The sequence below is a fragment of the Hylobates moloch genome, unplaced genomic scaffold (assembly GCF_009828535.3).
Source record: "Hylobates moloch isolate HMO894 unplaced genomic scaffold, HMol_V3 SCAFFOLD_3, whole genome shotgun sequence".
In the NCBI taxonomy this organism is placed as follows: domain Eukaryota; kingdom Metazoa; phylum Chordata; class Mammalia; order Primates; family Hylobatidae; genus Hylobates; species Hylobates moloch.
Window position 1 is genome coordinate 80,062,325 of NW_026652278.1, and position 25,338 is coordinate 80,087,662.

General features: G+C 49.2%; 1 protein-coding gene across 3 annotated transcripts in view; it reads right to left on the minus strand.

Annotated features, from left to right (window-relative positions):
- Positions 1 to 25,338, minus strand: part of GRID1 (glutamate ionotropic receptor delta type subunit 1) — a 770,551-nt gene that overhangs the window by 519,256 nt on the left and 225,957 nt on the right. For all 3 annotated transcript variants that reach the window (XM_032141682.2, XM_058436447.1, XM_058436446.1), the window contains exon 4: positions 22,890 to 23,095. In XM_032141682.2, the coding sequence (XP_031997573.1) occupies positions 22,890 to 23,095 (206 nt within the window). The remainder of the gene's footprint in view (positions 1 to 22,889; positions 23,096 to 25,338) is intronic.

Here is a 25,338-nt window from a genome sequence, read left to right on the forward strand (position 1 = left end):
ATACTACCATCATCACCAATACTACCATCATCACCATCACAACCATCACCACCATAACCACTACCATTGCCACCACCACCAATAACAACACCATCACCACCACCACCATTACCACAATCAGCAATACTACTGCCATCACCACCAACACCACCATCACCAACACCATTACCAGCACCACCAATAACACCATCACTACCATCATCATCACCACCACCACCACTACCATCACTATCACTATCACCACTACCACTATCACCACCACCAACACTAACATCAACACCATCACCACCATCACCACCATCATCACGGCAATCACATCACCACCATCATCACCACCACTACCACTACCACCATTACCACAATCACCATCACCATTGTGACCAACACCAACAACATCACCACCAACACCATCACTATTACCACCACCACCAATACCAACACCATCCTACCACCACCACCATTCCCATCACCAACAATAACAACACCATCACCACCATCATCATCACTATCACCACCACCACTACCATCACTATCACCACTACCATCATCACCACCACTGCCATCACCACTACTATCACCATCACCACCATCATCATTACCATCATTATCATCACCACCACTATCACCACCACCACCATTAACCTCACAGATCACAACTAATTTGACCTTCAAAAAGTGAATTAGAATATCCCAGCAGAATGGAAAGATGCTCAACATCATTAATTATCAGGGAAATGCAAATCAAAAGCACAATGTGATACCACGTCATTCCTGCAAGAATGGCCATAATCAAAAAATCAAAAAATAATAGATGTTGGCTTGAATGCAGTGAAAAGGGGACACTTTTACACTATTGGTGAGAATGTAAACGAGTACCACCCCTGTGGAAAAGAGTGTGGAGATACCTTAAAGAACTAAAAGTAGATCAACCGTTTGATCCAGCAATCCCACTACTAAGTATCTACCCAAAGGAAAAGAAGTCATTATACAAAAAAGATACTTGCACATGCGTGTTTATAGCAGCATAATTTGCAATTTCAAAAATATGGAACCAGCCCAAATGCCCATCAATCAACAAGTGAATTAAGAAAATGTGAGATAGATAGATAGATACACACACACACACACACACACACACACACACACCACCACCACCACCACCACCACCACCATGAAATACTACTCAGCCATAAAATGGAATGAAATAATGGCATTCACAGCAACCTGGATGGAATTGGAGACTGTTGTCCTAAGTAAAGTAACTTAGGAATGAAAAACCAAACATCGTATGTTCTCACTCATATATGGGCGCTAAGTTATGAGGATGCAAAGCCATAAGAATGATATATTGGACTTTGGAGACTCGGGGGAAAGGGTGGGGGGTGGCAAGGAATAAAAGACTACACATTGGGTACAATGTACACTGCTCAGGTGATGGGTGCGCCAAAATCTCAGAAATCACCACTAAAGAATTTATTCATGTAACCAAACACCACCTGTTCCCCCAAGAACCTATTGAAATAAAAAAATTAAAATTAAAAAAATAAAAAATGAAAAAGAATATCCCATGCTGAAGAATTCAAAACAATGGATGTAGATACTCCACTCTTGAGGGATGGAGTGTAGTTCTCCACTCTTTAAGTGTGGGCTGCAAATAGTGAGATCTTTCCAAAGAGCAGCAGCACGGCGGAACAAAGTGTCATTTTTTAGTGGAGAAACACTACCTCAGCCAGGCGGTCAAGGTCAACACCAACAGTGATAAGTCATGTTAATAGTAAGTACCCTTGACATGGTGTGATGAGAATGGCACTACCTCCATGGTCTTCCTTCCCAAACCCATAACCCAAATCTAATCATGAGAAAAACATTAGATAAATCCCAGTTGAGGGGAATTCTACAAAATACTTGACCAGCACTGCTCAAAACATCAAGGTCATCAAAAGGCAAGAAAAGCCTGAGAAACTATCACATCCAAGAGGTGCCTAAGGAGACGTGACAACTAATGCAATGTGGTAACCCGGATAGGATCCTAAGACAAACAAAACAAAAGGACATTCAGTAAAAACTAAGAAAATACAGGCTGGGCATAGTAGCTCATGCCTGTAATCCCAGCACTTTCAGAGGCTAAAGCAGTGGATCACTTGAGCTCAGGAGTTCAAGAGCAACCTTGGCAACATGGAAAAACCCTGTCTCTACAAAAAATACAAAAGTTGGCCGGGCGCGGTGGCTCACGCTTGTAATCCCAGCACTTTGGGAGGCCAAGGCAGGCAGATCACGAGGTCAGGAGATCGAGAGCATGGTGAAACCCCATCTCTACTAAAAATACAAAAAAAAAAATTAACCGGGCGTGGTGGCGGGCGCCTGTAGTCCCAGCTACTCGGAGAGGCTGAGGCAAGAGAATGGCGTGAACCCGGGAGGCGGAGCTTGCAGTGAGCCAAGATTGTGCCACTGCACTCCAGCCTGGGCAACAGAACGAGACTCCGTCTCAAAAAAAAAAAAAAAAAAAAATACAAAAGTTAGCCGGGCATGGTGGTATGCACCTGTAGTCCCAGCTACTTGGAAGGCTGAAGTCGGAGGATTGCTTGAGCCTTGGAGGCGGAGGTTGCAGTGAGCTGAGATCACACCACTGCACTCCAGCCTGGGTGACAGAATGAGACCCTGTCTCAAACACAAAAACAAAACAAAACAAAAACTAAGAAAACATAAATGAAATATAGACTTTAGTTAATAATGTATCAATATTGAGTCCCTAATTATGACAAATGTTCTATACTGATATAAGAAGCTAAAAGTGGGGAAAACTTGGTGTGGGGTATCTGAGAACTCTCTATAGTATCTTCATAATGATCCTAAAATTTAAAGTTTATTCAAAAAATTGGAATTTCACCCTAAATTCCATAGGACACACTTCTAAAATACTCCTCTAAAATGTTTCCTCCTCCCCAATTATCCCTTCCTTAGCTTGATGTTATGTTGATGCTCACCCAAATATTAGCATTGCCCTTCCTCCTGGCCACAGGCATCCCATCTAGGGCATCCTGTTTCCTGAAGCCACTCACAGCTTTTAAGAACACAGATGTGAGGAGGCACATCTATGCTGCAATGGTTCCCACTGTTTTGTTTTTGGTTTTTTTGGGTTTTTTTGAGATGGAGTCTCACTCTGTCGCCCAGGCTGGAGTGCAGTGGCGCGAGCTCAGCTCACTGCAAGCTCTGCCTCCTGGGTTCACGCCATTCTCCTGCCTCAGCCGCCCAAGTAGCTGGGACTACAGATGCCCACAACCACGCCCGGCTAATTTATTTATTTATTTATTTTTGGTATATTTTAGAAGAGAGGGGTTTCAACGTGTTAGCCAGGACGGTCTCGATCTCCTGACCTCATGATCCACCCGCCTCGGCCTCCCAAAGTGCTGGGATTACAGGCGTGAGCCACTGCGCCCAGCTGGCTCCCACTGTTTTAAGGACTGATTCTAGCCTCCAGCATGGCATATGGAGTCCTTCCCAGCCTAGCCTCCTGTTCCTCCACATGCCTCTTTTGATGTTGCCATATTAAAATATCAATTTCTCTTTCCTCTAGAAACTTCCTCTAGTGCCCATGCTCTGACCATCTATGCTCCTACCCTTGCTGCCCCACTGTTTTCTCTGGTTGGCCCTTGCCTATCCTTTAAGACTCAGCTCAGATGGTGCTTCCTACAGAAAGCCTTATTTTGCCCCAGGACAAATGTATTGGCTTTGGAGGACACCCTCACAATCCCTGTACTTATATCTATTCTGTATTGTCGTTGATTGCTTACTTTCCCTAAGGACAGACAAGTGCTCTCACCTATGTCTCTCTATTGTCAACCTTCAATAAATGTTTATTTAATGATGAGTAAATGACTTTGGAAAAAAAAGGGTGGCGTGAAAAATCATGGCCAACAATCCAGGGCTTTTGTTCCCGGGTTTTAAATTACAAATTCTGCTCTTCAGAACTCCATTATCCTCACTAGAGTCCTATATAACCACATCCACTATATGGCAATGTAATGGATTACTAGATTTAATTATAACAGGATAATTAATGTCAAGGTATTGCCAGTTTGGACATAAATATTAAATATCACCTTCTATGTAACTATTTTCTGACTGTGATTGCAAGGATTAGAAATACCAGTTTTTGGTGAGAAGTGTCTTTGTTGTGGGGGGAGTGATGCCAAGTGGGACATCTGGTTTGCCAGCTGCCTCCGTCCTCCAAGCGGAATGCCTCCTCTCTGGCTTGAGGCTGGGCTCCCGACATACCTGGCTCTGCCACAACCTGTCTCTCACATGCCCTAGTGCAGACCACCACACTTGGCCCTGTGAGTTTCTGGAGGGATCTGTTCAAGTCTCTTGGGAGATCCTCAAGTTGCATATCCCCTTATGGCCTCCATTTCCCTCCATAACATGAAGTAAGAGCAACCACAAGAAGCAAGAGAGACTCAGGCATTATGACAAGGTGCAGACAACATCGTAAGTCAGGGAGGGGAAGCTGAGCTGCTGTGGACCAGGAAGGCTCCTCCTGGGCCTCCACCTGTCTACCACATCTTCTCCTCCAGCCACCTCTCAAGCTCTGCTTTGGCTCTGTTCCTAAAGTTGCAATTTCATTCTGCACCTTAACAAAAATTTCACCTCTGGTCAGTTTCTTTCAGGCTACTCTCAAATGGCAGGATCATGAATGTTCATAATGCAAAAGCCACATACAGGACACAGTGCCTCCATGTTAAGCCCTCTTTCCAACCATGGATCCTGCCAGAAGTCTGGAATCAACAGGCCCAAGCTTCCTCCTGGCTTGCTGGAGCCCTCATACTGAGTCACTGAGCTTTAGCATAGAATATAAGAAATCCTATCAGCATTAAGCCACCATGCTTTGACAAAGCCCAAACTAATGTATTCAGAGAGACCAAATGAAGAGGAAGATTGCCCAGCCAGTCTCCAGCTTCTCCAGCCCCTCACTCCTCCAAGTCCTGATTGAACCACATTACAGATTCTGAGTCCAAAGCACCCAGCTCAACCCTTACCAAAGTTTTAACCCAAAGAAAATATGAATGACATTAAAACGATTGTTGTTTCAAGCCACTAAACTCTGAGGTGGTTTATTACACAGCAATAGATAACCAGAGCAAAGGTCCAACATCAGAGCCACTGCAGTAAACAAACAGCTCTCAGATCCTTCTTCCAGCAGCAAACTGCAGCTTCCCACACAGCCTTGGTCCCACTGTCAGACAGAGAAAGCTATTCTGTCCCCTCTCCAATGTGCTGGTGCTTCTGGCTCAAACGTCTTCCTGAAACATTCATTCAGGCCCCACAACCATAGAACCTGGGATCCTGACTCCAGTTAACCTCACACAGAAAGGAATTCTCACTCCTACCTCACTCCAACCCACCAGCCCACAAATAAAGTAAAAATAGACTTTGGGCATTCTATGATTGAGCTGAGACCTCTGGGTTACTTGTGTTTCTGAGAAAGCCAAAGTGATGCCAAAGGCAGAGTGGTTCTGATGGAAAGCACAAGCTGCATCATCTTCATCATCATCATCACTGTCATCATTGTCTTCATAATCACTATCTTCAATCACCATAATCATTATCAATCCTATCATCACCATCAATGTCACTGTCATCACCATTGTTGTCATTGTCATCATCGATCATCAACAGCACCATAATCATAATTATCACCATCACCATCATCACCACCACCATCACCATCATCACCATCACTACCACCACCATCATCACCACCAACACCACCATCTCACCATCATTTATCTCCATCACCATCATCAACACCATCATCATCATCAACACCATCATTATCACCATTATCATCATGATTACCATAATCATCATCATCACCACCATCACCATCATCATCACTACCATCATCCCCATCACCATTATCTCACCATCGTTATCACCATCACCATCATCACCATCATTATCACCATCATCATAATTATCATCACAATCATCATCATCACCACCATCACCGTCATCACCATCACCATTATCATCACCACCATCACCATCATCTTATGATCATCATCACCATCATCATCATCACCATCATCACCATTACCGCCATCTCACCATCATTATCACCATCATCATCACACTATCACCATCATCTCACTATCATTATCACCACCATCATCACCATTACCATCATCTCACCATCATTATCACCATCAACATCACCACCATCACCATCATCTCACCATCATTATCACCATCAACAGCATCATCACCGTCAAAATCGTCATTATCACCATGACCACAATAATACCAGGGACATTTACTGAGCACTTACTATGTACCAGGAACTATCCTAAACACTTCAAATGACTGTCTTGTTAAACTCTCATCACATCTTATGATGTAGTCCTGCCACTATCCCTACTTTAGATATAAGAAAACAAAGGTTTGGAGAAGTTTTATGACTTGCCCACAGCCACCAGCCATAAGGGCAGTGCTTGGATTCTAACACCAAACAAACAACTCCAAAGGCTAGATATGCTCTTACCTGCTCTGACATCTCTCCCCTCAAGCCTGCTCCTTACCTTGATTGCTTTAGAAACGTTCCACTGGATACCCCAGGGCCCCAAATACAACCCTACAGGGCCTCAGTCTCTGTATCTGAGAAATGGGAGCAGTGACAACAGCCTGGCTTTGGACAGAGTGACAGACCTACGGGCAACCTGTGCCATAGAAGGGAGACAAATGCAGTCATTTACTAACCTACTCCAAGCCAGGCACTTCCCCACACATTACCTCCTTTAAACTTTACCACAGCCCTGGGGGTGAGCAGGGACTAGCTTCTTTATTTTACCAGTAGACACAGGTTCAGAGAGTAAGCAGAGCTGAGTAACTCCCAAAACCCTGCTCTTTCTGCTGGCCCCAACTGTTCCCTGCTCCCTACCCTGAGGACAGGTACCACATGCTGAGCCAGGGACCCTGTCAGAGAAGCAGGATCATTCCCTGCACATTCACTTAGAGCAATTAATGAGCCAGGGATGTGCTTGCTTTGCATTTCCAGGGGCTGACGGCCATCCTAGGCATGGCCCCTTCTGCATAGGAAGAAATACCCAACAGCTGGAAGAGAAATGAGCAGCCCTGGAGCTGGAATTCCTGCTCAGCCTCTCCCTGGCACTGGAGCTCCACTGGGTGCCTGGATAGCTTATACAACTTCCCTTTACCTATCTTCCTTTGGAAGCTAAAACTAGCTGGATTTGAAAGGACACTGCCCCTCATAGAAAGAAACAGTCATGATTTTTTAAATTGGTCACTGAATTAAATGTGCAAATAGTGTTCCCCATTTCACAGATAAATTTATTTTTTCCTCACCTTTTAATTGGCCTCTGAAGTCTCCCAGTATGCCTGGACCACAACTGCTACCTCTGATGGGACTGACCCTGAGGGCCACCCCTGGGGTGTGAGCACACATGAGGGAGGGGTGGAGACAATAGGGGAGCCCAGTTGGAACTGTTGGGCCCCACTTTCTGCAGCTTAGTGCCCTGCCGTGTGGGCCTGGGCAGTGCTCACGTCCAGAGTCCAGGGACACAGGACTTCAGAGCCACAGCAGCAGAACCCAGGGACCCACGCATCATTGTAAAGGCTCTGAAAGGTGTCCAGCTTTGAGGATGAACCAGGCAACTGCTTGAGTTTTGAATCAAGTCATGTCATGGTTTTGGTTCCACGCAATGCCAGGCCTGACTACTCCTCCACCCCAACACTGCCAGTGCCCGGGGGATCTGGAATGAATGGTGGGGATGAGGATTGGAGTCTACTGGGTCACAGGAGGAGAAGGGGGACCTACTCAAGACCACCTTGTCCTAAAGGCAAAGCTACAATCCAAACCTAGAGCCATAGCCTGGAACCTACCAGTGATCCTGAGAGTGGAGGGGACGCAGTTGGGAGCAACAAAGAATGGGATGTGGTGTGAGATGTCCCATATCACTAACCCCCACAATGCCAGTGAGTCCTTTATGGTGGAGGTAGGGGCATCACACAGTTTCAAAGGCCAGTGTGGAAACAGGCAGGCAAAGGTGGAACACATGCAAATCTGCACCCACCCCCACACCCACATGTCTACACACTGGCATCCCTGATTTGTTTACCTGTTGGCACAAGGGCAAACAAATCGCAGCCCTGGGGAGGTGAGGCCCTGCACTGGGCTTGGTAGCAGCCCTGCCTGATTCTCATTAGGTGATGAATGGAAGGTTTGTGTGGTTGGGGTTTGTTATTGCTGTTGCTTTTGCTGCTTCCCCGAATTCCCTGCGGAAAGAAAGAGGAAAGATGCACTGAAAAAGGGCACGTCCTCTCTCAGCCCTTCCACAAGGAGAGTCCTTGGAGCAGCAAGGCAGGCCCATGTGCACACACATTAATAATGTGCAAAGCTCTTTAGGCTGATTGCTTGCTCCTCACAGGAAGCCGCCATGGTGGCTGCCAAGAGGCTGAGCTCACCCCTGCGAACTCGCTCCGTGAGGCACAAAGCAGGAGTCAGCCTGGCTTCCCACACCAAGGGCCCATGCAGGCGGCCTGAGTGCAGGGAGCCCAGAATGAGGCTGCCAGGCAGGGGGCTACCCATCCAGGCCTCGTGGCCCAGGCAAGCAGGGAGACAGAGGGAGCACCTCCCCAGAGTAGCCATTCTCAGCTCCCAGGCTGTCAGCTGACAACTATAGAGTACCATTCCTTTAGGATTTCTGTGTCCCTGAGCTGCTTCCCATGGAGTCAAAGAGTGGCAGAGACAACACCTTAACCCTGGTCCCTGTCCAGATCATGCTGCTCACCTGCTCACAAACCTCCAGTGACTTCCTATTCAACTGAAACCAAACCCAAAATGAGACAAAGGCCTGAGGGCCCCCAGTGCTTTGATCTTGGACACCTCCCCAATGTCACCTGCCACCACTCTCCCCCTGGCTCACCTGGCACCAGGTACATCCTCCTCCTCACTGATGCTCCAATGTGCTGAGCTCATTCCAGCCTCATGACCACACGACATTCCAGCTGCCACAATCTCTCTGCAGCAGATCTTGTTTCGGGGGCTCCACCACATCCTTCCAGTCTCTCAATAAACACCTCCTTCTTGGCATCACTGTCCCTAACCACTGCTCTACAGTGGTGCCCCCACCAAACCACTCTCTTCTTACCTTACTGTATTTTTCCTCATGGAGGTTATCACTACCCGCATGACTTTTGGTTTACTCATTTATTTGTTTAGTGTCTGACCACCACCTCCACTAAGATGTCAGCTCTTGAAGACAAGGACCTTGTCTGTCTCAGTCCCTTTATATTCTCAGGGTCTAGAACAGAGCCTGGTCCATATTCACTGCCCAATTAATATCGAATCCATTTCAAGACAGGCAAATGAGACCCAGAAAGGCAAGGCAGTGCCCTATAGTCACACAGGGAACTGGACAGAGCCAGGTCAGGAGCTTGTGGAAACCTTAGTCCCAGGCTCTGGAGAGCTCCTGGGTGTGATATGGGGAACTGGGCAGTTCCCTCCAGACCTGGCTGATGCAGCCAGTGACTTGCTGAGCATCTACTCTGCATAGCCCTTTCAATGCACTTCAGGGAGCAATCGTAAGGTGAGGTTGGTCCCTCCCTGCAAGTGAGATATGGTTTTAGAAAAACATGAAAATTGAGGCCACAGCCCAATGCAGTAATGCCTGAGCACTGGCCTGGACAGGCTCCCTGGACATGCTGCACCCACAGCAGGGACTGGAGGAAGACAATCTGGCAGTAGAACATAAAAGCACCATGGCTTCCACGTGACTGCCAATGGGCAAGCCTTTGCCACTCAGGCCCTAAATAGGAAGCTACTTCTCACGCTAACGGTCAGGCAGGCCGAAACCCTCCCCACCTCAGCACAGAGAGTGAGCCAGCAGAGTCAGTGTGCCCCAAATGCAGAAAGGAAAAAGCTATAAGACCCATTAACTGAAAGCTGCCAGTCCCAGGATAGTTAACAACCAGCAGCAGCCTTGTGGAGTACCGCTAGGTAGAGCAAACCAATACTGATGATCACCACCCATCTAAAGAGCTGGCCTTCACACAGGAAAGACCAAAAGTGCCTATAATGGTTAAAGAGCTCAGTTCACATTTAGGGTAGAATTTGAGCAATGGCGGGTAAGAAGAACAAGAGCTTCTGGCAACTACAGTTGACTCTTGAACAACACAGATTCGAACTGTGAGGCTCCACTTACCTGTGGATTTTTTTCAATCAATGTTTCACTGAATGTGACTGCCTCTCCTTCCTCCCCTTATCCCTCCTCCATCTCTCCCGCCTCTGCCACCCATGAGACAGCAAGACCAACCCTTCCGCCTCCTCCTCAGCCTACTCAACATGAAGATAACAAGGTCGAAGACCTCTATGATGAGCTGCTTCCACTTAATGAGTAGTAAATATATTTTCTCTTCCTATGATTTTCTTAATTCCATTTTCTCTACTTTACCATAAGAATATAGTATATAATACCTATAACATACAAAATTTGTGTTGATCAAATGTTTATGTTATCGGTAAGGCTTCTGGCCAACAGTAAGCTTTAGGAGTTAAGTTTTGGGGGAGTCAAAAGTTATACACAGATTTTTGACTGCATGGGGGGTTAGTTCCCCTAATCTCCGCATTGTTCAAGGGCCAACTGCATGAGAGAGACCCCTAAGGCAGGTCAGCACCCACCAACAAAAGTAAGAAGGATGTTGGAATCACAGAAAACAGGGTTGGTACCTTGAGGAGCCAAGGAAAGAAACAGGAACTTGGCTGGGCATGGTGGCTCATGCCTGTAATCCCAGCACTTTGGGAGGCCAAGGCCGGTGGATCACGAGGTCGGCAGTTCAAGATAAGCCTGGCCAAGATAGTGAAACCCTGCCTCTACTAAAAATACAAAAAATTAGCCAGGCGTGGTGGCACACGCCTGTAATCCCAGCTACTCCGGAGGCTGAGGCAGAGAATTGCTTAAACCTGGAGGGGCGGAGGTTGCAGTGAGCTGAGATCGCACCACTGCACTCCAGCCTGGGCGACAGAGTGAGACTCCGTCTCAAAAAAAAAAAAAAAAAAAGGAAAAGAAAAGAAATAAGAACTCCTAGGACCACTGTGCTAAGAATGACTGCCTATCCTCAGCAAGAAAGGACTGGGAAAGGGGAACAGGGCTCGCTTCACACTATGCTCATAGTTAATGAGCTTAAGTTGACAGTATATATGCAATAAATCAGACATTACCACTTGGCAGCCTGCAAGCCTTATCAGCCTTGCCACAGGCAGAGTTGGCCAACAAAGCATTCAGCATTTTTGTAATTAGCTACAAACATTTAAAAACTAAGAGATTTCACAGAAAGTCCAAATTTCTGGCTCCTCTTGAGACACAAGAAATAGTGACCACACCAGGCCTTCTCAGGGGAATCTTGGCAGAGCCTAACAGTCCTCTTCAGAAAAGGATGTTTCCCTCAGGTGCCTGCAGCTGCAATACTCTCAGTTCTTACAGCCCATCTGCTGTCTGCCTTAATATCCCTGCCTGGATGCCACAGGCATTTGGATTTATGACCTGGCTGTCACGCCAAAGGGTGGCTTTAGCCATTCTTCTCTGACCCTTTGATTGTCTTCAAAAGCTCCAAGTTACAGAATTATCCAAGAGTAGTTCACATGGTGGCCTGGATGGGATGGTCCCACTTGATCATCATGGGGCAGAGAGAAGCGGCAGCTATGCGGCCCCTTTCCCACCCTGCTTCGCTAGGCACAGGGCAGTCTCCAACTGAGTAGTCGCTGTTCTTCCCGAGTGTATGTTTTCTCTCTCTAGTGTAGTCTGGCGGTGCTTCAGGGGCAGAGACCATGTCTTTCTCCCCCAAAGCACCCAGTTTAAGAGGTCTAGGGATGCAGCCCATTCTGTCTTAGTGGTGGACTGGCCACCGACAGGCTGCTGAGAGATGCCTTCTCATCTGAAGAGTAACTCTGCAGGCAGAAAGCACCAGCGGCTGTCCCTCCTTCTATCAGCCCAGTAACCAGCACTCCTGAAAAGCCACTAGTAGCTGCTCTTGCACATGTGCTCCAATAACAGCCCAGATGAGAGGTGCCCTGTGAACTCTCACCCTGCTCCTGAACAAGATCCGAAAGTGCCTAGCCAGCATCTGGAGTCCAGGCAGCACTTAGCCCTCCTCTTCTCCCCCTCCCTCTTGGACTCTAACATCCTCTCCAGCTGAGTGCTGGACCGCAAGCCAGTTCTCAACCCCAGCTGGGCTGGCTGGAGATCGTGAGCACTTTGTCACTTTTTCCTAGCCCCTCCTCTTACCACCCGAGGTGCACCCCACATCTGGCTTTCCTCACTTGGCTCTGTGAGCTATGCTTCCTGACACAGAGTGAGTGGGAGCTATCCTTCTCCCAGGCTGGCCACAGCTCCCCATCTCTGAGTCACTGACACCTCCCAATGCTTGACCCCAACAGCCCCAGATTGGTTCTACGATCTCAGCCAAACACCTCCACAGGCACAATAATGAAACTACGATTTGCAGAGCACCACCCCTGCACCAGGCCCTCTCAAGAGCATTCCCTCATTTAATTCCCATGACAACCTTCTGGGAAGGTATTAATACCCCAGCTTATGACCAGTAAATAGCCTCAAAAAGATGGCATTGATAGAGTTGGGCTCTGATTCTGTGTCCATTTCCTCCAAGGACAATGCTCCTTCATCTATCCCACCAGCAGCCCCAGCCCTGGAAAGAAAAGCATCATTGTGGCCCCAGCTGAGCATCTGAAAGCCTCAGGTTTCCTCTGTGAAGAGGAGAATGGGCAGAATAGGTGTGGGAGGAGGGGGACATCCTCGGGTGCTCTGCCCTGCCTTTTCTCATTTAAATCGAAGTGGTTCCAGTCCTGCATCTCCCTGGGGTAGGAAACCCTCTACCTGCCCTCCCTGTGCCCATGTACCCAGGGCTTCTTGGATGGGGTTGGGAGAGTTCATGTATGCTTTTCCTGCGATGATCTACCTCCTTCCAGTTCTTTTCTCCCACACTTTCACACTTGTCTCCTACAGCAGCTCCTTTCCCCCAGGCTCCATGACTCGAACCATGGACCACAACCCTGTACATTGCTTTCCCCCGACACTGCTCACAGCATACCTTGGTGATAGTGCAGATATGTGGGTAACGCACTGGGGAGAGGGAGAGGCCACACCACGCCCTGCACAGCAGGCAACAGGGAGGTGAAGTGTACACACACCTGGTAACGGCCCACCAACCTTGCCACTTCTCTCCTAGGTCCACCGACCTAGCAGCAGGTCACCAGCCCAATCCCTGATGTCAAGCACTAGCACATCCCAAACCTCAGAATGTTGACCTTGCCCAGGGTCACAGAAGATTTTTTCACTTTTCTCAATGCCCTTCATGCCCATATCTTTACACTTTCTGAGACTCATCGATCTCCCCACTCACACATCAGTCACTGGGCATGTTCTGGGTACCCGTACCCATGTCAAGCACTGTGAGAAAGGAAAAAGGAAAGCCTACACCCCAAAATACCCTGTACTTAGAAGAACGCTGTGAATCAAGTATTAACTCCATTGAGCAGATAAGGAACCAGAGCTCAGAAAGCCACATGGTGAGAAAGCAGGGCAGGAAAGGGGCTGGGTCTGCCTGGACTCTGCCCTTCCCTGCCCTGTAGACAGAAAGCCTATATAAAATGTCCCCAGACTCTCGGGTGCCTGGGAGGTTGTGGAAACTGCTCTTCTAGTTGTCCATGGAGAGGCAGAGACAGCCCATCCATCCCCTCAGGCTCTCTGCAGATGTGTTGGCAGAGAGAGGACTGGGGGTTGTCCCCATCTCCATATGAGCATTCAGAGGTGTCCAGTCCCCCTCCTCATGCTACCTGCTACTCCGTGGCAATGTTCACCTAGTCTGCTCTGTGTCACACTCCAGGAGAAAAACGGGGTCTCCCTTGATCTGTCAATGGCAACAAGCCTCGTCTCCCAACAGCACATTGTAGAAAAAAGCTGGGCTTTGAGTCAGGGTGTTCAGCATTCATAGCCCAGCTCTGTCATTTTTCATCTTTTGGACCATAAGCAAACCCCAAAATCCCTGCAGGCTCAAAGCTCCATCCTAGCCCTTCTCTTCCAGCATTGTTGAGAAGATTTGGTGAGTTTCAGAGTCTGAATATGGTGAACTTGATAAATAAAGGCTGCCTTTATCCCTCCCTCTGCTCCACAACCCCCTCTTTACCACGTTCACCCCAAAGTTGAACAATGTTGAAGAAAAGTAAGAGTGAGGAGGAACATGGCCCCAGATCACCTGCAGAACTGCCACCATCTGCTTCCACCCAGGAAGCTCATCTGCACACTAGGGCCTATGCTAGATGGACAACAAAATGGTCCCAACTCTCCATGCCTAAGGCAGCCACTCCCTTGGCAATGTGACTTTGCAGTTCCCCCCTCAAGAGCAGTCTTCCATCCAGAGGAGGAGTCTCTTTCCCCTGCCTGTTGGGCTGACTTCATGGCTTGCTCTGGCCAAGAGATTGCAGAAGAAGTCACAATGCCATCCTCACCAGCCAGCCCAGATGCATGAGCCAGCCCAGCTGAGATCCAGTGAATCTAACCCAGGTCTGCTGACCAGGAGGTTCATGAGTAACAACACACGCTTACTGTTGCATGACACTGAGTTTTAGGATCGTTTGTTACACTGCACACAGCTAGCTGATGCAGAGCCCTTCTTCTCTCCAAGGGGACTGGCAGCTCAAGCACAGATGGCAGGTGACCACCAAGGCCAGATTCCTACCAGTGATGTAGACAGGAGGCCTGGAAATACTGGGTAGAAGAGGGAAGTTCCCCAGCAAAGGCTCCACCCTCAAGCCTGGAAACTCACAGCCCTGAATGGGAATAGTCATTCCTGTTTTCACACACAAATGTTGCCTTTTGGCCTGCCATGCCCCCCTATCCTGCACCCACATAAACGCCAAATCCTAGGCTCCATAAGCAGAAAAGGGCAGAGGAACAGAAGAGTGACACAGTAGAGAAGGAAAGGAGAGAAGGAGCATCTGAATGTCAAGAGGTGTTCGGCTGGAGATGGTCAGAGAGAAGATCAGCAGCAGGATGGTGGAACTCCAGGGGAATATAATCTTCCCACTCCATCCCCTTTCCAGCTCCCCATCCATCCTGCTGAGAGCCACTTCCATCTGGCAATAAAATCCCCTGCATTTACCATCCTTCAACTTGTCTGTGTGACCCGATTCTTCCTGGATGCCAGACAAGGACCTGAGTACCAAGAGGGCACTGAGCTGGTTAACGCTTAAGCCATCTGCACATGGCAGGAGCTAAAAGAGCACTGTATCATGCCCACTGGGGCTTTGGGAGTCACAGGCACCCACCCCTAGTGCTACCGTGGGGCCAGAGCCCAAAAGCGCTCACCCCAGTTCCTGCACCTGCCCGTCTGCATGTCCCCTCTCCCGTAAGGAGCAAGCAGCCGAACAAAGGAGCCACATCCCTATCACACATCCTGCAAGTGGGGTCAGGGAACTCTCTTATCTCACCAGCACCAGGAGAGGGCTCTGTTTAGGGATGCCATGTGCAGAGAATGGCACCAGATGTGGGCTACATGGCACAGATAGCTTCTCTGAGATAAATTCATACCAATTTAGATAATCTCTCTCATTTCTGCCTCTCATGACCCACCCCCTCCCCCTGCCTCCCACCACGTCTTCTTACAGCTTCCCCGCTGAGCTCCCCAATCAGCTCTTCAGTCAACAAACAGGCTGACTCACCTCAGGCTCAGGCGCGAGGCCCCCCCAAGGCTGAACACCCTTGGGGATCTGGGAACAGAAAGGGTAATTGAGCCATTTCAGCTGCTGCAGGCTGTTTCCCTTTGTAAATGCCTATTTCTCATGTCTGCTGCCTCCTTGGCCAAAGGGGCTACCTGCTAATAAGCCACAGATACTCTGCAGGGAGGAGCTGACACTCTGCTCTGCTATTTAATGACCCACAAAGGAAGGAAAGGCCACCAGGTGTCTTCAGGCCCATGCTTCAGGTTCACAGTCCTCTTTACCCCAGACAGGCCTCCCAGACAGTCTCTGTAAGGCTTTCAGCACCCCTGAGCACCAAGAATGGGATGGCATGATTTGAGATAAAACTCATAATAGAAACAACAGCCAACCAGAAAATAAACACCAGAAAGTCCAGCAGCACTCAGGCCTTTTTCCCTGATGATTGCTTAGATGTTCCTTTGAAATATCAAAAATCAAACATTAAATTCTTACAATGCTTTACTTGATGCCCCTGCTTGGCTGGAGTGTTAAGAATGTGTTTCATTTGCCCAGTGGGGAAATGAAGTTCTAGACAATGTTTGTGTGGGGACAGAAATTGGTGCTCCTGGGGTCCCACCCTCCATCCATCTGTTTACCAGCCACAATGCATGGCCCCTGAAAATGTGATTAAGAAAGATTAACAGGCCCCAGTTCCTGCCCTTAGCATTCCCAGATCACACAAGGAGGGAGATGCAATAGAGGGTCACAGCACAAGCAGTGGGTGTAGGGCTAGCTCTGGGATGAGGTGGCGATGGAGGTGTGTTCAGGAGGCAGCAGGCTCTGAGGGATGTGATGGTGCTGTCATGGAGAGGGGATAGTGGGCTAGGATGCCAGAGGCCTGCAAGACCAGTGCTGGTTGACACCTGGACAGAGCTCACAGCAGCTTCCCCAGCAGTCAGGGACTTTGGAAAGATGAGCAGGAGGGTGGGGACAGAGGAGGAAAGGGACAGAGCCATGTAGAGCCTCAAACACAGATCCTAACAGGACAGCTCTCTGTTCCCTTCCCGAACTCAGCCAGGCCCCGTGTTCTGGCTGCCGCTTGCAGCCACTGAGTTTCAAGCCCATCTGAACAAAATCTAGAAACATTTCTTTCTTTTGATCTTATTTCTAAGAATTTCTAAGAGAAAATATAAATTTCTCAGACTGGAAGCACTTTTGCTAAAGTGCCAAGGCTTTAAAATCCGTAAACAGTGGGATATAATTAAATGCAAATGCAGGGCCATATTCAAAAATTAATCTCCTATAATTAATTAGTAATTTAAAATATTCTGGTAAATGATACTTAAATGGCATAGAATTATCCTAGCTCTGAGTGATAAAGTCGTCTGCTAAACATTTACCTTGTTAGAGTGAGAAATATTTGCATATATCATGTGGGACAACAGAACGTTGAGATTGCTAATTTACCTTTGCTATAAATGTATTAAAAAGCACAGTCTTTATATTCAAATTGCAGGAGCTTCACTCACTGCAGCAAACTCTGAGAAGCGATGCATTTGAAGACAGGACTAAACCCAGGCTGGGCTTCTATGAAGGATTAAATTGACCTCCAGGCACACTCCATGCCTGGGAAGCCAATCTGGGAGAGGTGTTGGGAGTGGCCCCTTCCACCATTTTCCTTAACCTAACTCCATCCAGCCTGGATGAAAAGTGACATCTTGTACCAGAGCAATGGAAAGCTGTTCAACTAATCAGCTATTCTCTCTGCTGTTCTTTCTCCTGTTCTTCTCTCTACAGAAAGAGATCACTGGTATCTAACTGCAGAGGTCAATGCCATCTGCTACAACTGTCACTAGGTAGCCGAAGTTTTCAGACCAAAGCCCTTGCTGATGTGCTGACCTAGGAGTTGTTGACCAGCCAAACAGGCAACCAAAGTACACACACACAAAAACAGCTGACCCCATTTCTATTGGAAGTAAGAAATATTAAATTCCCATTCATTTAGTCCTTCAACACTACTGTAGACAAGGTCCCATGCTGCTCTCAGGAAATAAAATGGTGAACATCACACAGTCCCTGGCCTACAGGCAGCACGTTCTAGTTACAGGGACAGATTATGCAACATCTGCAGGACATACAGAAACGGAAGGTGCCTGGACATCAGGGCTGGGCAGGCTGCCCCACCTCCTTGCGAACTGGAAGGAAGGAGCAGCAACTCTTCTCCATAAAGAACACAAATGGTTTAAAATCATTTAACTTTTCCACTCTTTCCAGTGGAACAAAAGACTAGAAGGGAGAGGAGGAAATACAGAGGAAACAAAAGGAAAGAGGGAGGCCTATGTATTGTAGAGACAGTGGCATACAACCAATAAATAAGAGGTGAAAGGACAAAGCCCTGGAGTCCTCAAAATGCCCATGGACACTGAGAGAGCCCTTAGTGGATGACAGTGCTGGGGCACAGCTGCTCTGCCAGCCACTGGAATGCCCAGCAGTGGCATGGTGTGTGGCCATGACTTTCCATATCATAGCCAATCTTGGAGAGGATGAGGCACTGCCTCTGAATTCCATGCCCCTCGGCATTTGATAGGGTTCCTCATCCACAGGAGGCTCCCAATTGGTACTTGCTGGGTGAGTAGGTGATTGGATGATGGATGAGTAGATGGACAGATGAATGGACGAACGGAGAGAGAGATGGATGACAGATGAATAGATGAACAGAATCCCTCCAGGAAGTTGGAATGAAGCCCAGGGCCAAATGACTGTGAACTGGAGTTCTCCCCATCAAGCCTGACCTGGAGAAGAACAAGAACAATAAGACCTGCAAACTGTAGGGTGTTAACCTCTAACATCCTGAAAAGGACCCCAAGAACACATCAGTCCTGAAGTCTGGATTTCCTGCCCCAGGCTAGGGAGCCCTCCCTGCTGACATCCCAGCCTCAGCTCCAGCCACTACCTCCCCTGTACACCCATGACTGCAACTGCACAACACACAAGTTCCTGAATACAATAGGGATCCCCTGACCCCTCTCTCCAGCCCTTCCTTGTTCACAGAGCTAGTGCAAGTTCATTCCTACAGACCCAGACCCAGAGTCACCTAGTCCAGGAAGCTTCCGTTGACCCTCTGATGACCCCATCTCTCCCTGGCCAGAGGACATCACTCTGTCTTCCGTGCTCTTACAAGACTTGGCCACACCTCTGCCATTACAGGTAAAGGCATCTGTTCACACCTCGGTCCTCCCCACCAAGCTGGGAGCCCTGTGAGAGCAGGGACAACAGCCTACATGCCCACATAGAACTTGGCACAGGCTGGAGCTCAGTAAATGCTGGAGAAGTGACAGGAAGAGCCATGAGCAGAAGAGAGAAAGCTCCAGCAGCCACCAGCAGGATTCCCAGAGCAAGGCCCCTCTCAGCAGCTGCTGCCTTGGTACTTCAGCAATTCTATGGGCCATGATCCCCAGCTGGTGAGGAAGCTGATGGGCTTGCATGAGGAGAACGTCATAGGTAGTTGTCACTGTGCACTGAAGTCCCACTTAGCAACCTGTGGCCCGGAGAAGAACCAAGGCCCAACTAGGATCCAATGAGTCCAATCCACTCCCCAATTAGGGTATGATTGGAAAGAGCCACCCACACTCACATGGAGGGCTCCAAGGTCAAGCCCAAGGCAGAACAGGCCCCCCTGGAGGAAGGGACCTTCCATGGCCTGTACCCTCGGCAGTCCCCATGGTACCCAGAGCAGCCCCATAGTGGCCCCAGGCCTGGGACCCGGAGACCTGAGTTCTATCACCCTCAGGCCCATCCTCCCTGAGGGGAGCCTCTCCACACCTTTTTAAGATGATGCAGTGTTGTGGTGGCTACGAAGACGGTGATGAGGAGGCCTCAGAGGATGAATGTGGAATAAAGACTAAGTGAGGGATGTGAGGGGTCTCTAGGTGGGGCCTGATAGGCCACAGGGTCCCCAGGCAGGCCCCAGCACCTTGGCCTGCCACAACTCTTCTACTCACCCACTCACTGCCAAGGCCAGGCTCACAGAACCTGCAGGCCCCGCCAGCACAGCCCCTCAAGAAGCAGAATCCCAGAGAGGCTGGTAGTGTCATGTGACCCCAGGCCAACAGCCACCTGCAGTGAATGAATGCCATTTTGCAAAATGTAAAAGATTCAAGCAGCTCCGTCTTCCTCACTCACTCCCATTTGGCTAGGCTTTTTGAGTAGGGAAGAGGAGAACTTACAACTAGGAAAGCCCCATAGCCCATGCCAACTCTAGCTCATCCGTACCATCCCAACTCTAGCTCATTTGTGCCGTCCCAGATGCAGCATAACATTGACATGCAGTTGATGTGTTGGGGGTGCTGAGGGGACATTTACTCCTCCTTAACTGTGCTTTGGGCTTCATAAAATTCAGGACATGTTCTGGCAGTGTGTCATCCTTGTGAACATTGTTTGTCCTTGTCACAACAAAGAGGAGGTTGGGTCAGTCTGCTCAAGAAGCCCGTGCAATGCCTCCAGGTGGTGAGGAAGGCTTCGCACAGGGACAGCATTCCCAGGTGTTCCTAGGGGACCTGCTGGGCTAGCCAGTGAGATAGCTCATGTTTACTCCAGAATCCACATTTCTTTCCCACCACACTTAGGAGATACGTTAAAATGCTTTGCGTATAAGCAGCCTGAGAAACTCTGCCAAACCCTGGCCAGAGACAGTGGAACCATATCTTCCCCGATGAAGCCAGCATGCCCTATTTCCCCACTCTAGCAAGTGCAGTGCTGTAGGCTGTGTTCCTGGAATCATCACAGACGGAAGAGAGGGGCTCTGGAGGGAGTAAAATCCAGACTTTAATCCTGTTCAGTGCCTAAGTGGCTATTTGTGTGACCTTAAGTAAGTCATTTAACATCTTTAGCTTTTCCATTTCCTCCGTCTGCAAAGTGTGAGGATTAGAGAATGCACAAAGGGCCAGAGCCATCGTGGGCACCCAAGAAACCTCAGCTTCCTCCCTCCCAATGGCAGGCGCATGGGAACAGGGATCAAGACTCTTATCATCGGCGGAGACTGAAGACTACGGTCAGAGCTGTTGGCCCAAAGTCCAAATGCCATCGTTCCCCTCAATCTCCCGCCAACACTCCCAGGGACTTGGCTGACGTTAAGAGTCCAGCAAAAGAAACTGCAGAATATTGGAGGGTGGGGGGTTTAGAAACGACCTATTGGATACTATTCTCACCACCTGGGTGACAGGATCCGTACTCCAAACCTGAGCATCACACAAGATTCCCATGTAACAAATCTACACAAGTCCCCCCTGTATCTAAAATAAAAGTTGAAATTTAAAAATAAAACAATGGCCTGACAAAAAAAAACAGTGGCCACCCCAGAGCCTTCCCCAGTCCCGTCACACTCAGCAATGCAAGCAGGACAAAGCAAGCCCAGCGAATCCACCACTGCAGACGTTTGCATAATTAACCACTTGGAAATAACATCCTTAGGCCAGTCTTAGTTATGTGTTAAATCCTCACAGGGGTAGAAACAGGAAGGGGCTAAAATCCTCTAGAAGGAAAATGCATGAATATGTGCAGTGAAAAGAAAACAGATGCTTCTTAAAAAGCTATATGCTAAATGCTTTATCATAGCTGTCTCCTTCATCCCTTTTAACAGATGAAGAAACAGAGGCTAAGACGGTGATGCAAATGGCCCAAGGTCACACAAATAATAAGTCAGGGAGCTGGGACTTGCCCCCAGATCCATTAAACTCCAAAGCCAATAGTCTTTCCACCCCCAAGCTTCACAGCAGAGCAAGGAGGAAAGGAAGCAAGGGGAAGGGGCAAGGAATTGGCAAGAAGCAAGAAAGGAGGGGGCCGGTGACGAGATTAGTCGACACCATCACCAGTACAGAATCCAGCTGGGGAAATACTGCAAGAAGAGCCATTCCCTGAGCAGACTTTTACAAACGCACAGCTGGGTATATTCTGAGAAAGAATGGACATGTTAGTGCTGCTAATCCCAGGCTGCCCATTACTGGACTGAATCACTTCATACAGGGCAACATGTTCTGGTGAAAATGCCGGGAGCCGACAGGACATCACAGCCTGGCGGACCACCGGCGTGATTCGGGGCCTGATTAGCAGAGAGCATCAGGGCTGCTGGCCAATTGTACCACATTAAGCATTCCAAATTTTAAGTTCCCCAGCAGTGGGCTTTGGGCTGGCTCCTGATGCATGAGGTAGCATTCTGAGTAATAATTAATTAGAAGGAAAAGCAGAATAAGCAAGCAAAGCACATCAAATGGAATTAGTATAATGCCATGTTTCACTTCAGTTTACTTTCAATCAGAGAGGACCAACAAGGTGACTGGGGTTGTCTGGAGAACCTGCAGGGAGCCCTTGGCCACCCCGTGACCTGTTCAATCTGCCTCTGCTCCCAGGCATACCACATCCCCAGCTCACCCCCCAAAACCAACCCAGGCCAGAGGGACACCTGCCAACTCCAGCCTATCACCTCTCTGCCATTAGACTACCTGGGCCAGTGCCAATCAGCCAACTCATAGGTTATTTCTAGTTTGTTCTCAAATTAATGGATTCTTTACAAATTAATGGATTCTTTACTAACTAATGGATTCTTAAACTGATGGGCCCTGTCTTCATTAGAAGGCTCCAACCTCGAACAAAGATGTTTTTAAAAGAAATACACACTGATTATTAGCCCAAGTGCCAAAAAAATAAGAACATCTAATGTATCCTTCAACAATAGGCAAAGACACCTCCTCCAGGTGCTGAGAAATCCCAAGGCAGACCTACCCACCTCTGCAGAAAGCTGGAAATTTATTTTATCCCTAGAGGCTTACACCCGTCAACAAAGAGGAAAATTAAAAAGAAAAAAAAAAAGGCCTGAGTCTTGCCTCAGAAATCTCTGGCAGTGACTTGTAAACAGGCTTCCCACCAGCCTCCCCACAGCTTCTCAGAGGCTGGGCAGGCCTTGACTCACCTGTCAGGGAATAATCAGGAGCCAAGTAGTGCTCAGAGAATCCCCCCTTACAGGCTGTGTGCTGTGGGCCGAGCACCTACAGGCCTCCATGTCCATTTAGGCCATGCGTAAGAGGACTGTGCCCTGCAGCCCACCTGAGCCATCTTCTGCAGAGCCCTGGGCACCAGGCCCCTGAGGCCTCAGGCCCCCATGACTTACCTCGTTGATGAAGGAGTGGGCTCCCTGTGGGCTGAGCAGCAGGATGGCGCGGCGAAGCGTGTCCCGGTAGCGATTCAGCTCCTCTGTCTTCATCGTGGTGAAGAGGCTGGTGAATACGTGGCTAATGTTCTTGTCCACCTTTTGTAAAGAGACGTCAAGGCCCAGCCTTGAGGCCTGGTCCAGAAAGCTTTGAAGCCCACGGATATCTGAGCAGTGGAAGAAGAGGAGGAGGAGAAAAATCATCTTTAAGTGGGAATGCACCAGGGAGGGTATCTAACTCCAACACGTTCCACCCCTGCAGGCCACCACGAAAAATGAGGGTCCAAGTCGGCCTCAGTGATTCCCCTAAACAAGAGGTTGGAGGACCCAGCGTAGACCCAGCAGCGCTCACCAGTGTCCAGCCCTGGCTGTCTCCCCCCACAGGTTAGATGCCATCCAACAGGTTCTATGGCCAGAAAGTGCCCTTGATTCATGACAAGCTCTCTTTCTTTCTCTATATGGGCCCAATCACAGCCATTCTGGCCTTCAGCCACATTTGCTGGCGGTCCCTGGCCCTAACATCCCCATTCCCCTTCGCCTCCCTCTGCTCCCAACATGAGGGTCCTTGACCAACCATGGCCAGTTGAGGCCCCTGACTGGAGCGGGCCTGGCCTCAGCAGATAAGCAGTGAAAGCCCTCAGTCCCTGCACCAATCCTGCCAATGCACAGCCTGCACCACAGCACCCCAGCCCTGAGGCGTGGGACCCCGTCTGGCTTCAGGGACCTGATTTTCCTTGATGAAACATTCCTCCTGCCTGTTTCCAGCTGGAGTGACTCTCACTCCAAGTCCAGTCAGAAGCCCACATCCTGACTGGATCAGGGATGAGCACGGGGTTCGAGGAGGTACAGAGAGAGCCCATCCTGGCATGTTGGTGATCACTGGGAGAGAGGCCTGTCGGCACAAACCACCCAGGGATGGAAGATTCAACAAGAAGGGACCTGGAAGCCAATATAGTTGCACTGCACACTGCTACAAATCTATCCTTGTGAGGCCTGAGGGTGCTAAAGTTTTTTCAACCAGTGCCAAAATCATCTCTTAGCAGCAGCCTTCTAGAAGCCATTTGGCTTTCCCAAAAAGAGACATGCCCAGGAACAGAGGCAGGCGGGTCTGAGAGTGAGACACGGTCCTGACGATGTCATTTTCAGCCCCTGGGTGCATGTGAGGCTAAAGCCTGTTTCTCCAGAACTTTCCAGTTCCATGAGCCAGTGAATGCCTTTGCTTGCCTAAGGTGGGTCATGTGCAGCCCAGAGTCTCAATCCACAGGCCATTTTTTCGCAGCCTGGGATGTTTCTTGCATCTGGCCCATCCTTGCATTCCACCTCCCATAAGCAAGACCCGTGCCTGAGTCACACCCTCCAAAGAACAGTCTAGGTCTGCCCAGACCCACAAGCTGCACTGTCCCCATGCCCTGGGATGCCCACAGGCACGGCCTGTCCCATGCAGTCACCAAGATCAAAATCCAAATAAACAGTGTAAGCTCAACCAGGTTTTGTTCCCAACCTGTCCCTCTCCAAAACTCTCTCTGTACTCATTTTGCAAACTTCCTGGTCTACACTCATGCCAAGTGCCATGCAAGCTGCTGCAGGAGTCCCAGGCTCCCTGTTGTGCCAAGAGGACAGGCTCACCACTAAGCATAGTCCCAGCTGGACTGTGTGACAGGAGCCATCATGGGGAACCAAGCAGCGCGAGGGAGGAGAGCAGAGCACCACGGCCATCGTAATGAGGGTGCTGGGGGCTGTGCACAGGGCCCCCCTTACCACTACAGAGGGAAAGCCCTAGACTAGGGCCTCAGCACCTGCCAGGAACCCCGACACTTAGGACTCAGTACAGTCTCTGAAGCCCTCAGGCAAATCACTATCCCCTTTGAGCCTGAGGGGCTCTCTGTAAAATGGGATGAAAATAGCCAACTACCATTTTCCTGGGACTCTGAATAACCACACTTCCTGTGCGGGCCACCTGCTTGTGTCTCAGGAGCCTGCACCTGGGAGTACAGGGAGCCCACCTCCTGGTGGTGCATGGGGAGGGCACAGCAGCATACAAATGAGAACTGGGGGCCCTCTAGAGATGGCAAATGCATGATCACCCAACCATGACCTCAGCCGGCCCCTTGTCCATCAGCAGCCTGGTCCCTGGAGCACAGCCATGTGCCCAAACCCACTGGCTTCACAAAACACAAGGGTCTTGGTGTTGCTCTGCCCACTGTGTCAGACAGGAAGGAGGGCCAGCCCCAGGGCTGAGATGAAGTGGCCAGCACAGGGCTCCCCCAAAGTGAAGAAAGGTAGCCAACTGAGGACAATATTGTGCCTTACACCTGCCCAGTGCTCCAGGCCCCCAACACACAAGCCCCAGGCTGTCAATACCCTTGGGGTTCCCAGAGAGGCAACTCAGTCTCCATCAGTCTGTTCAGGG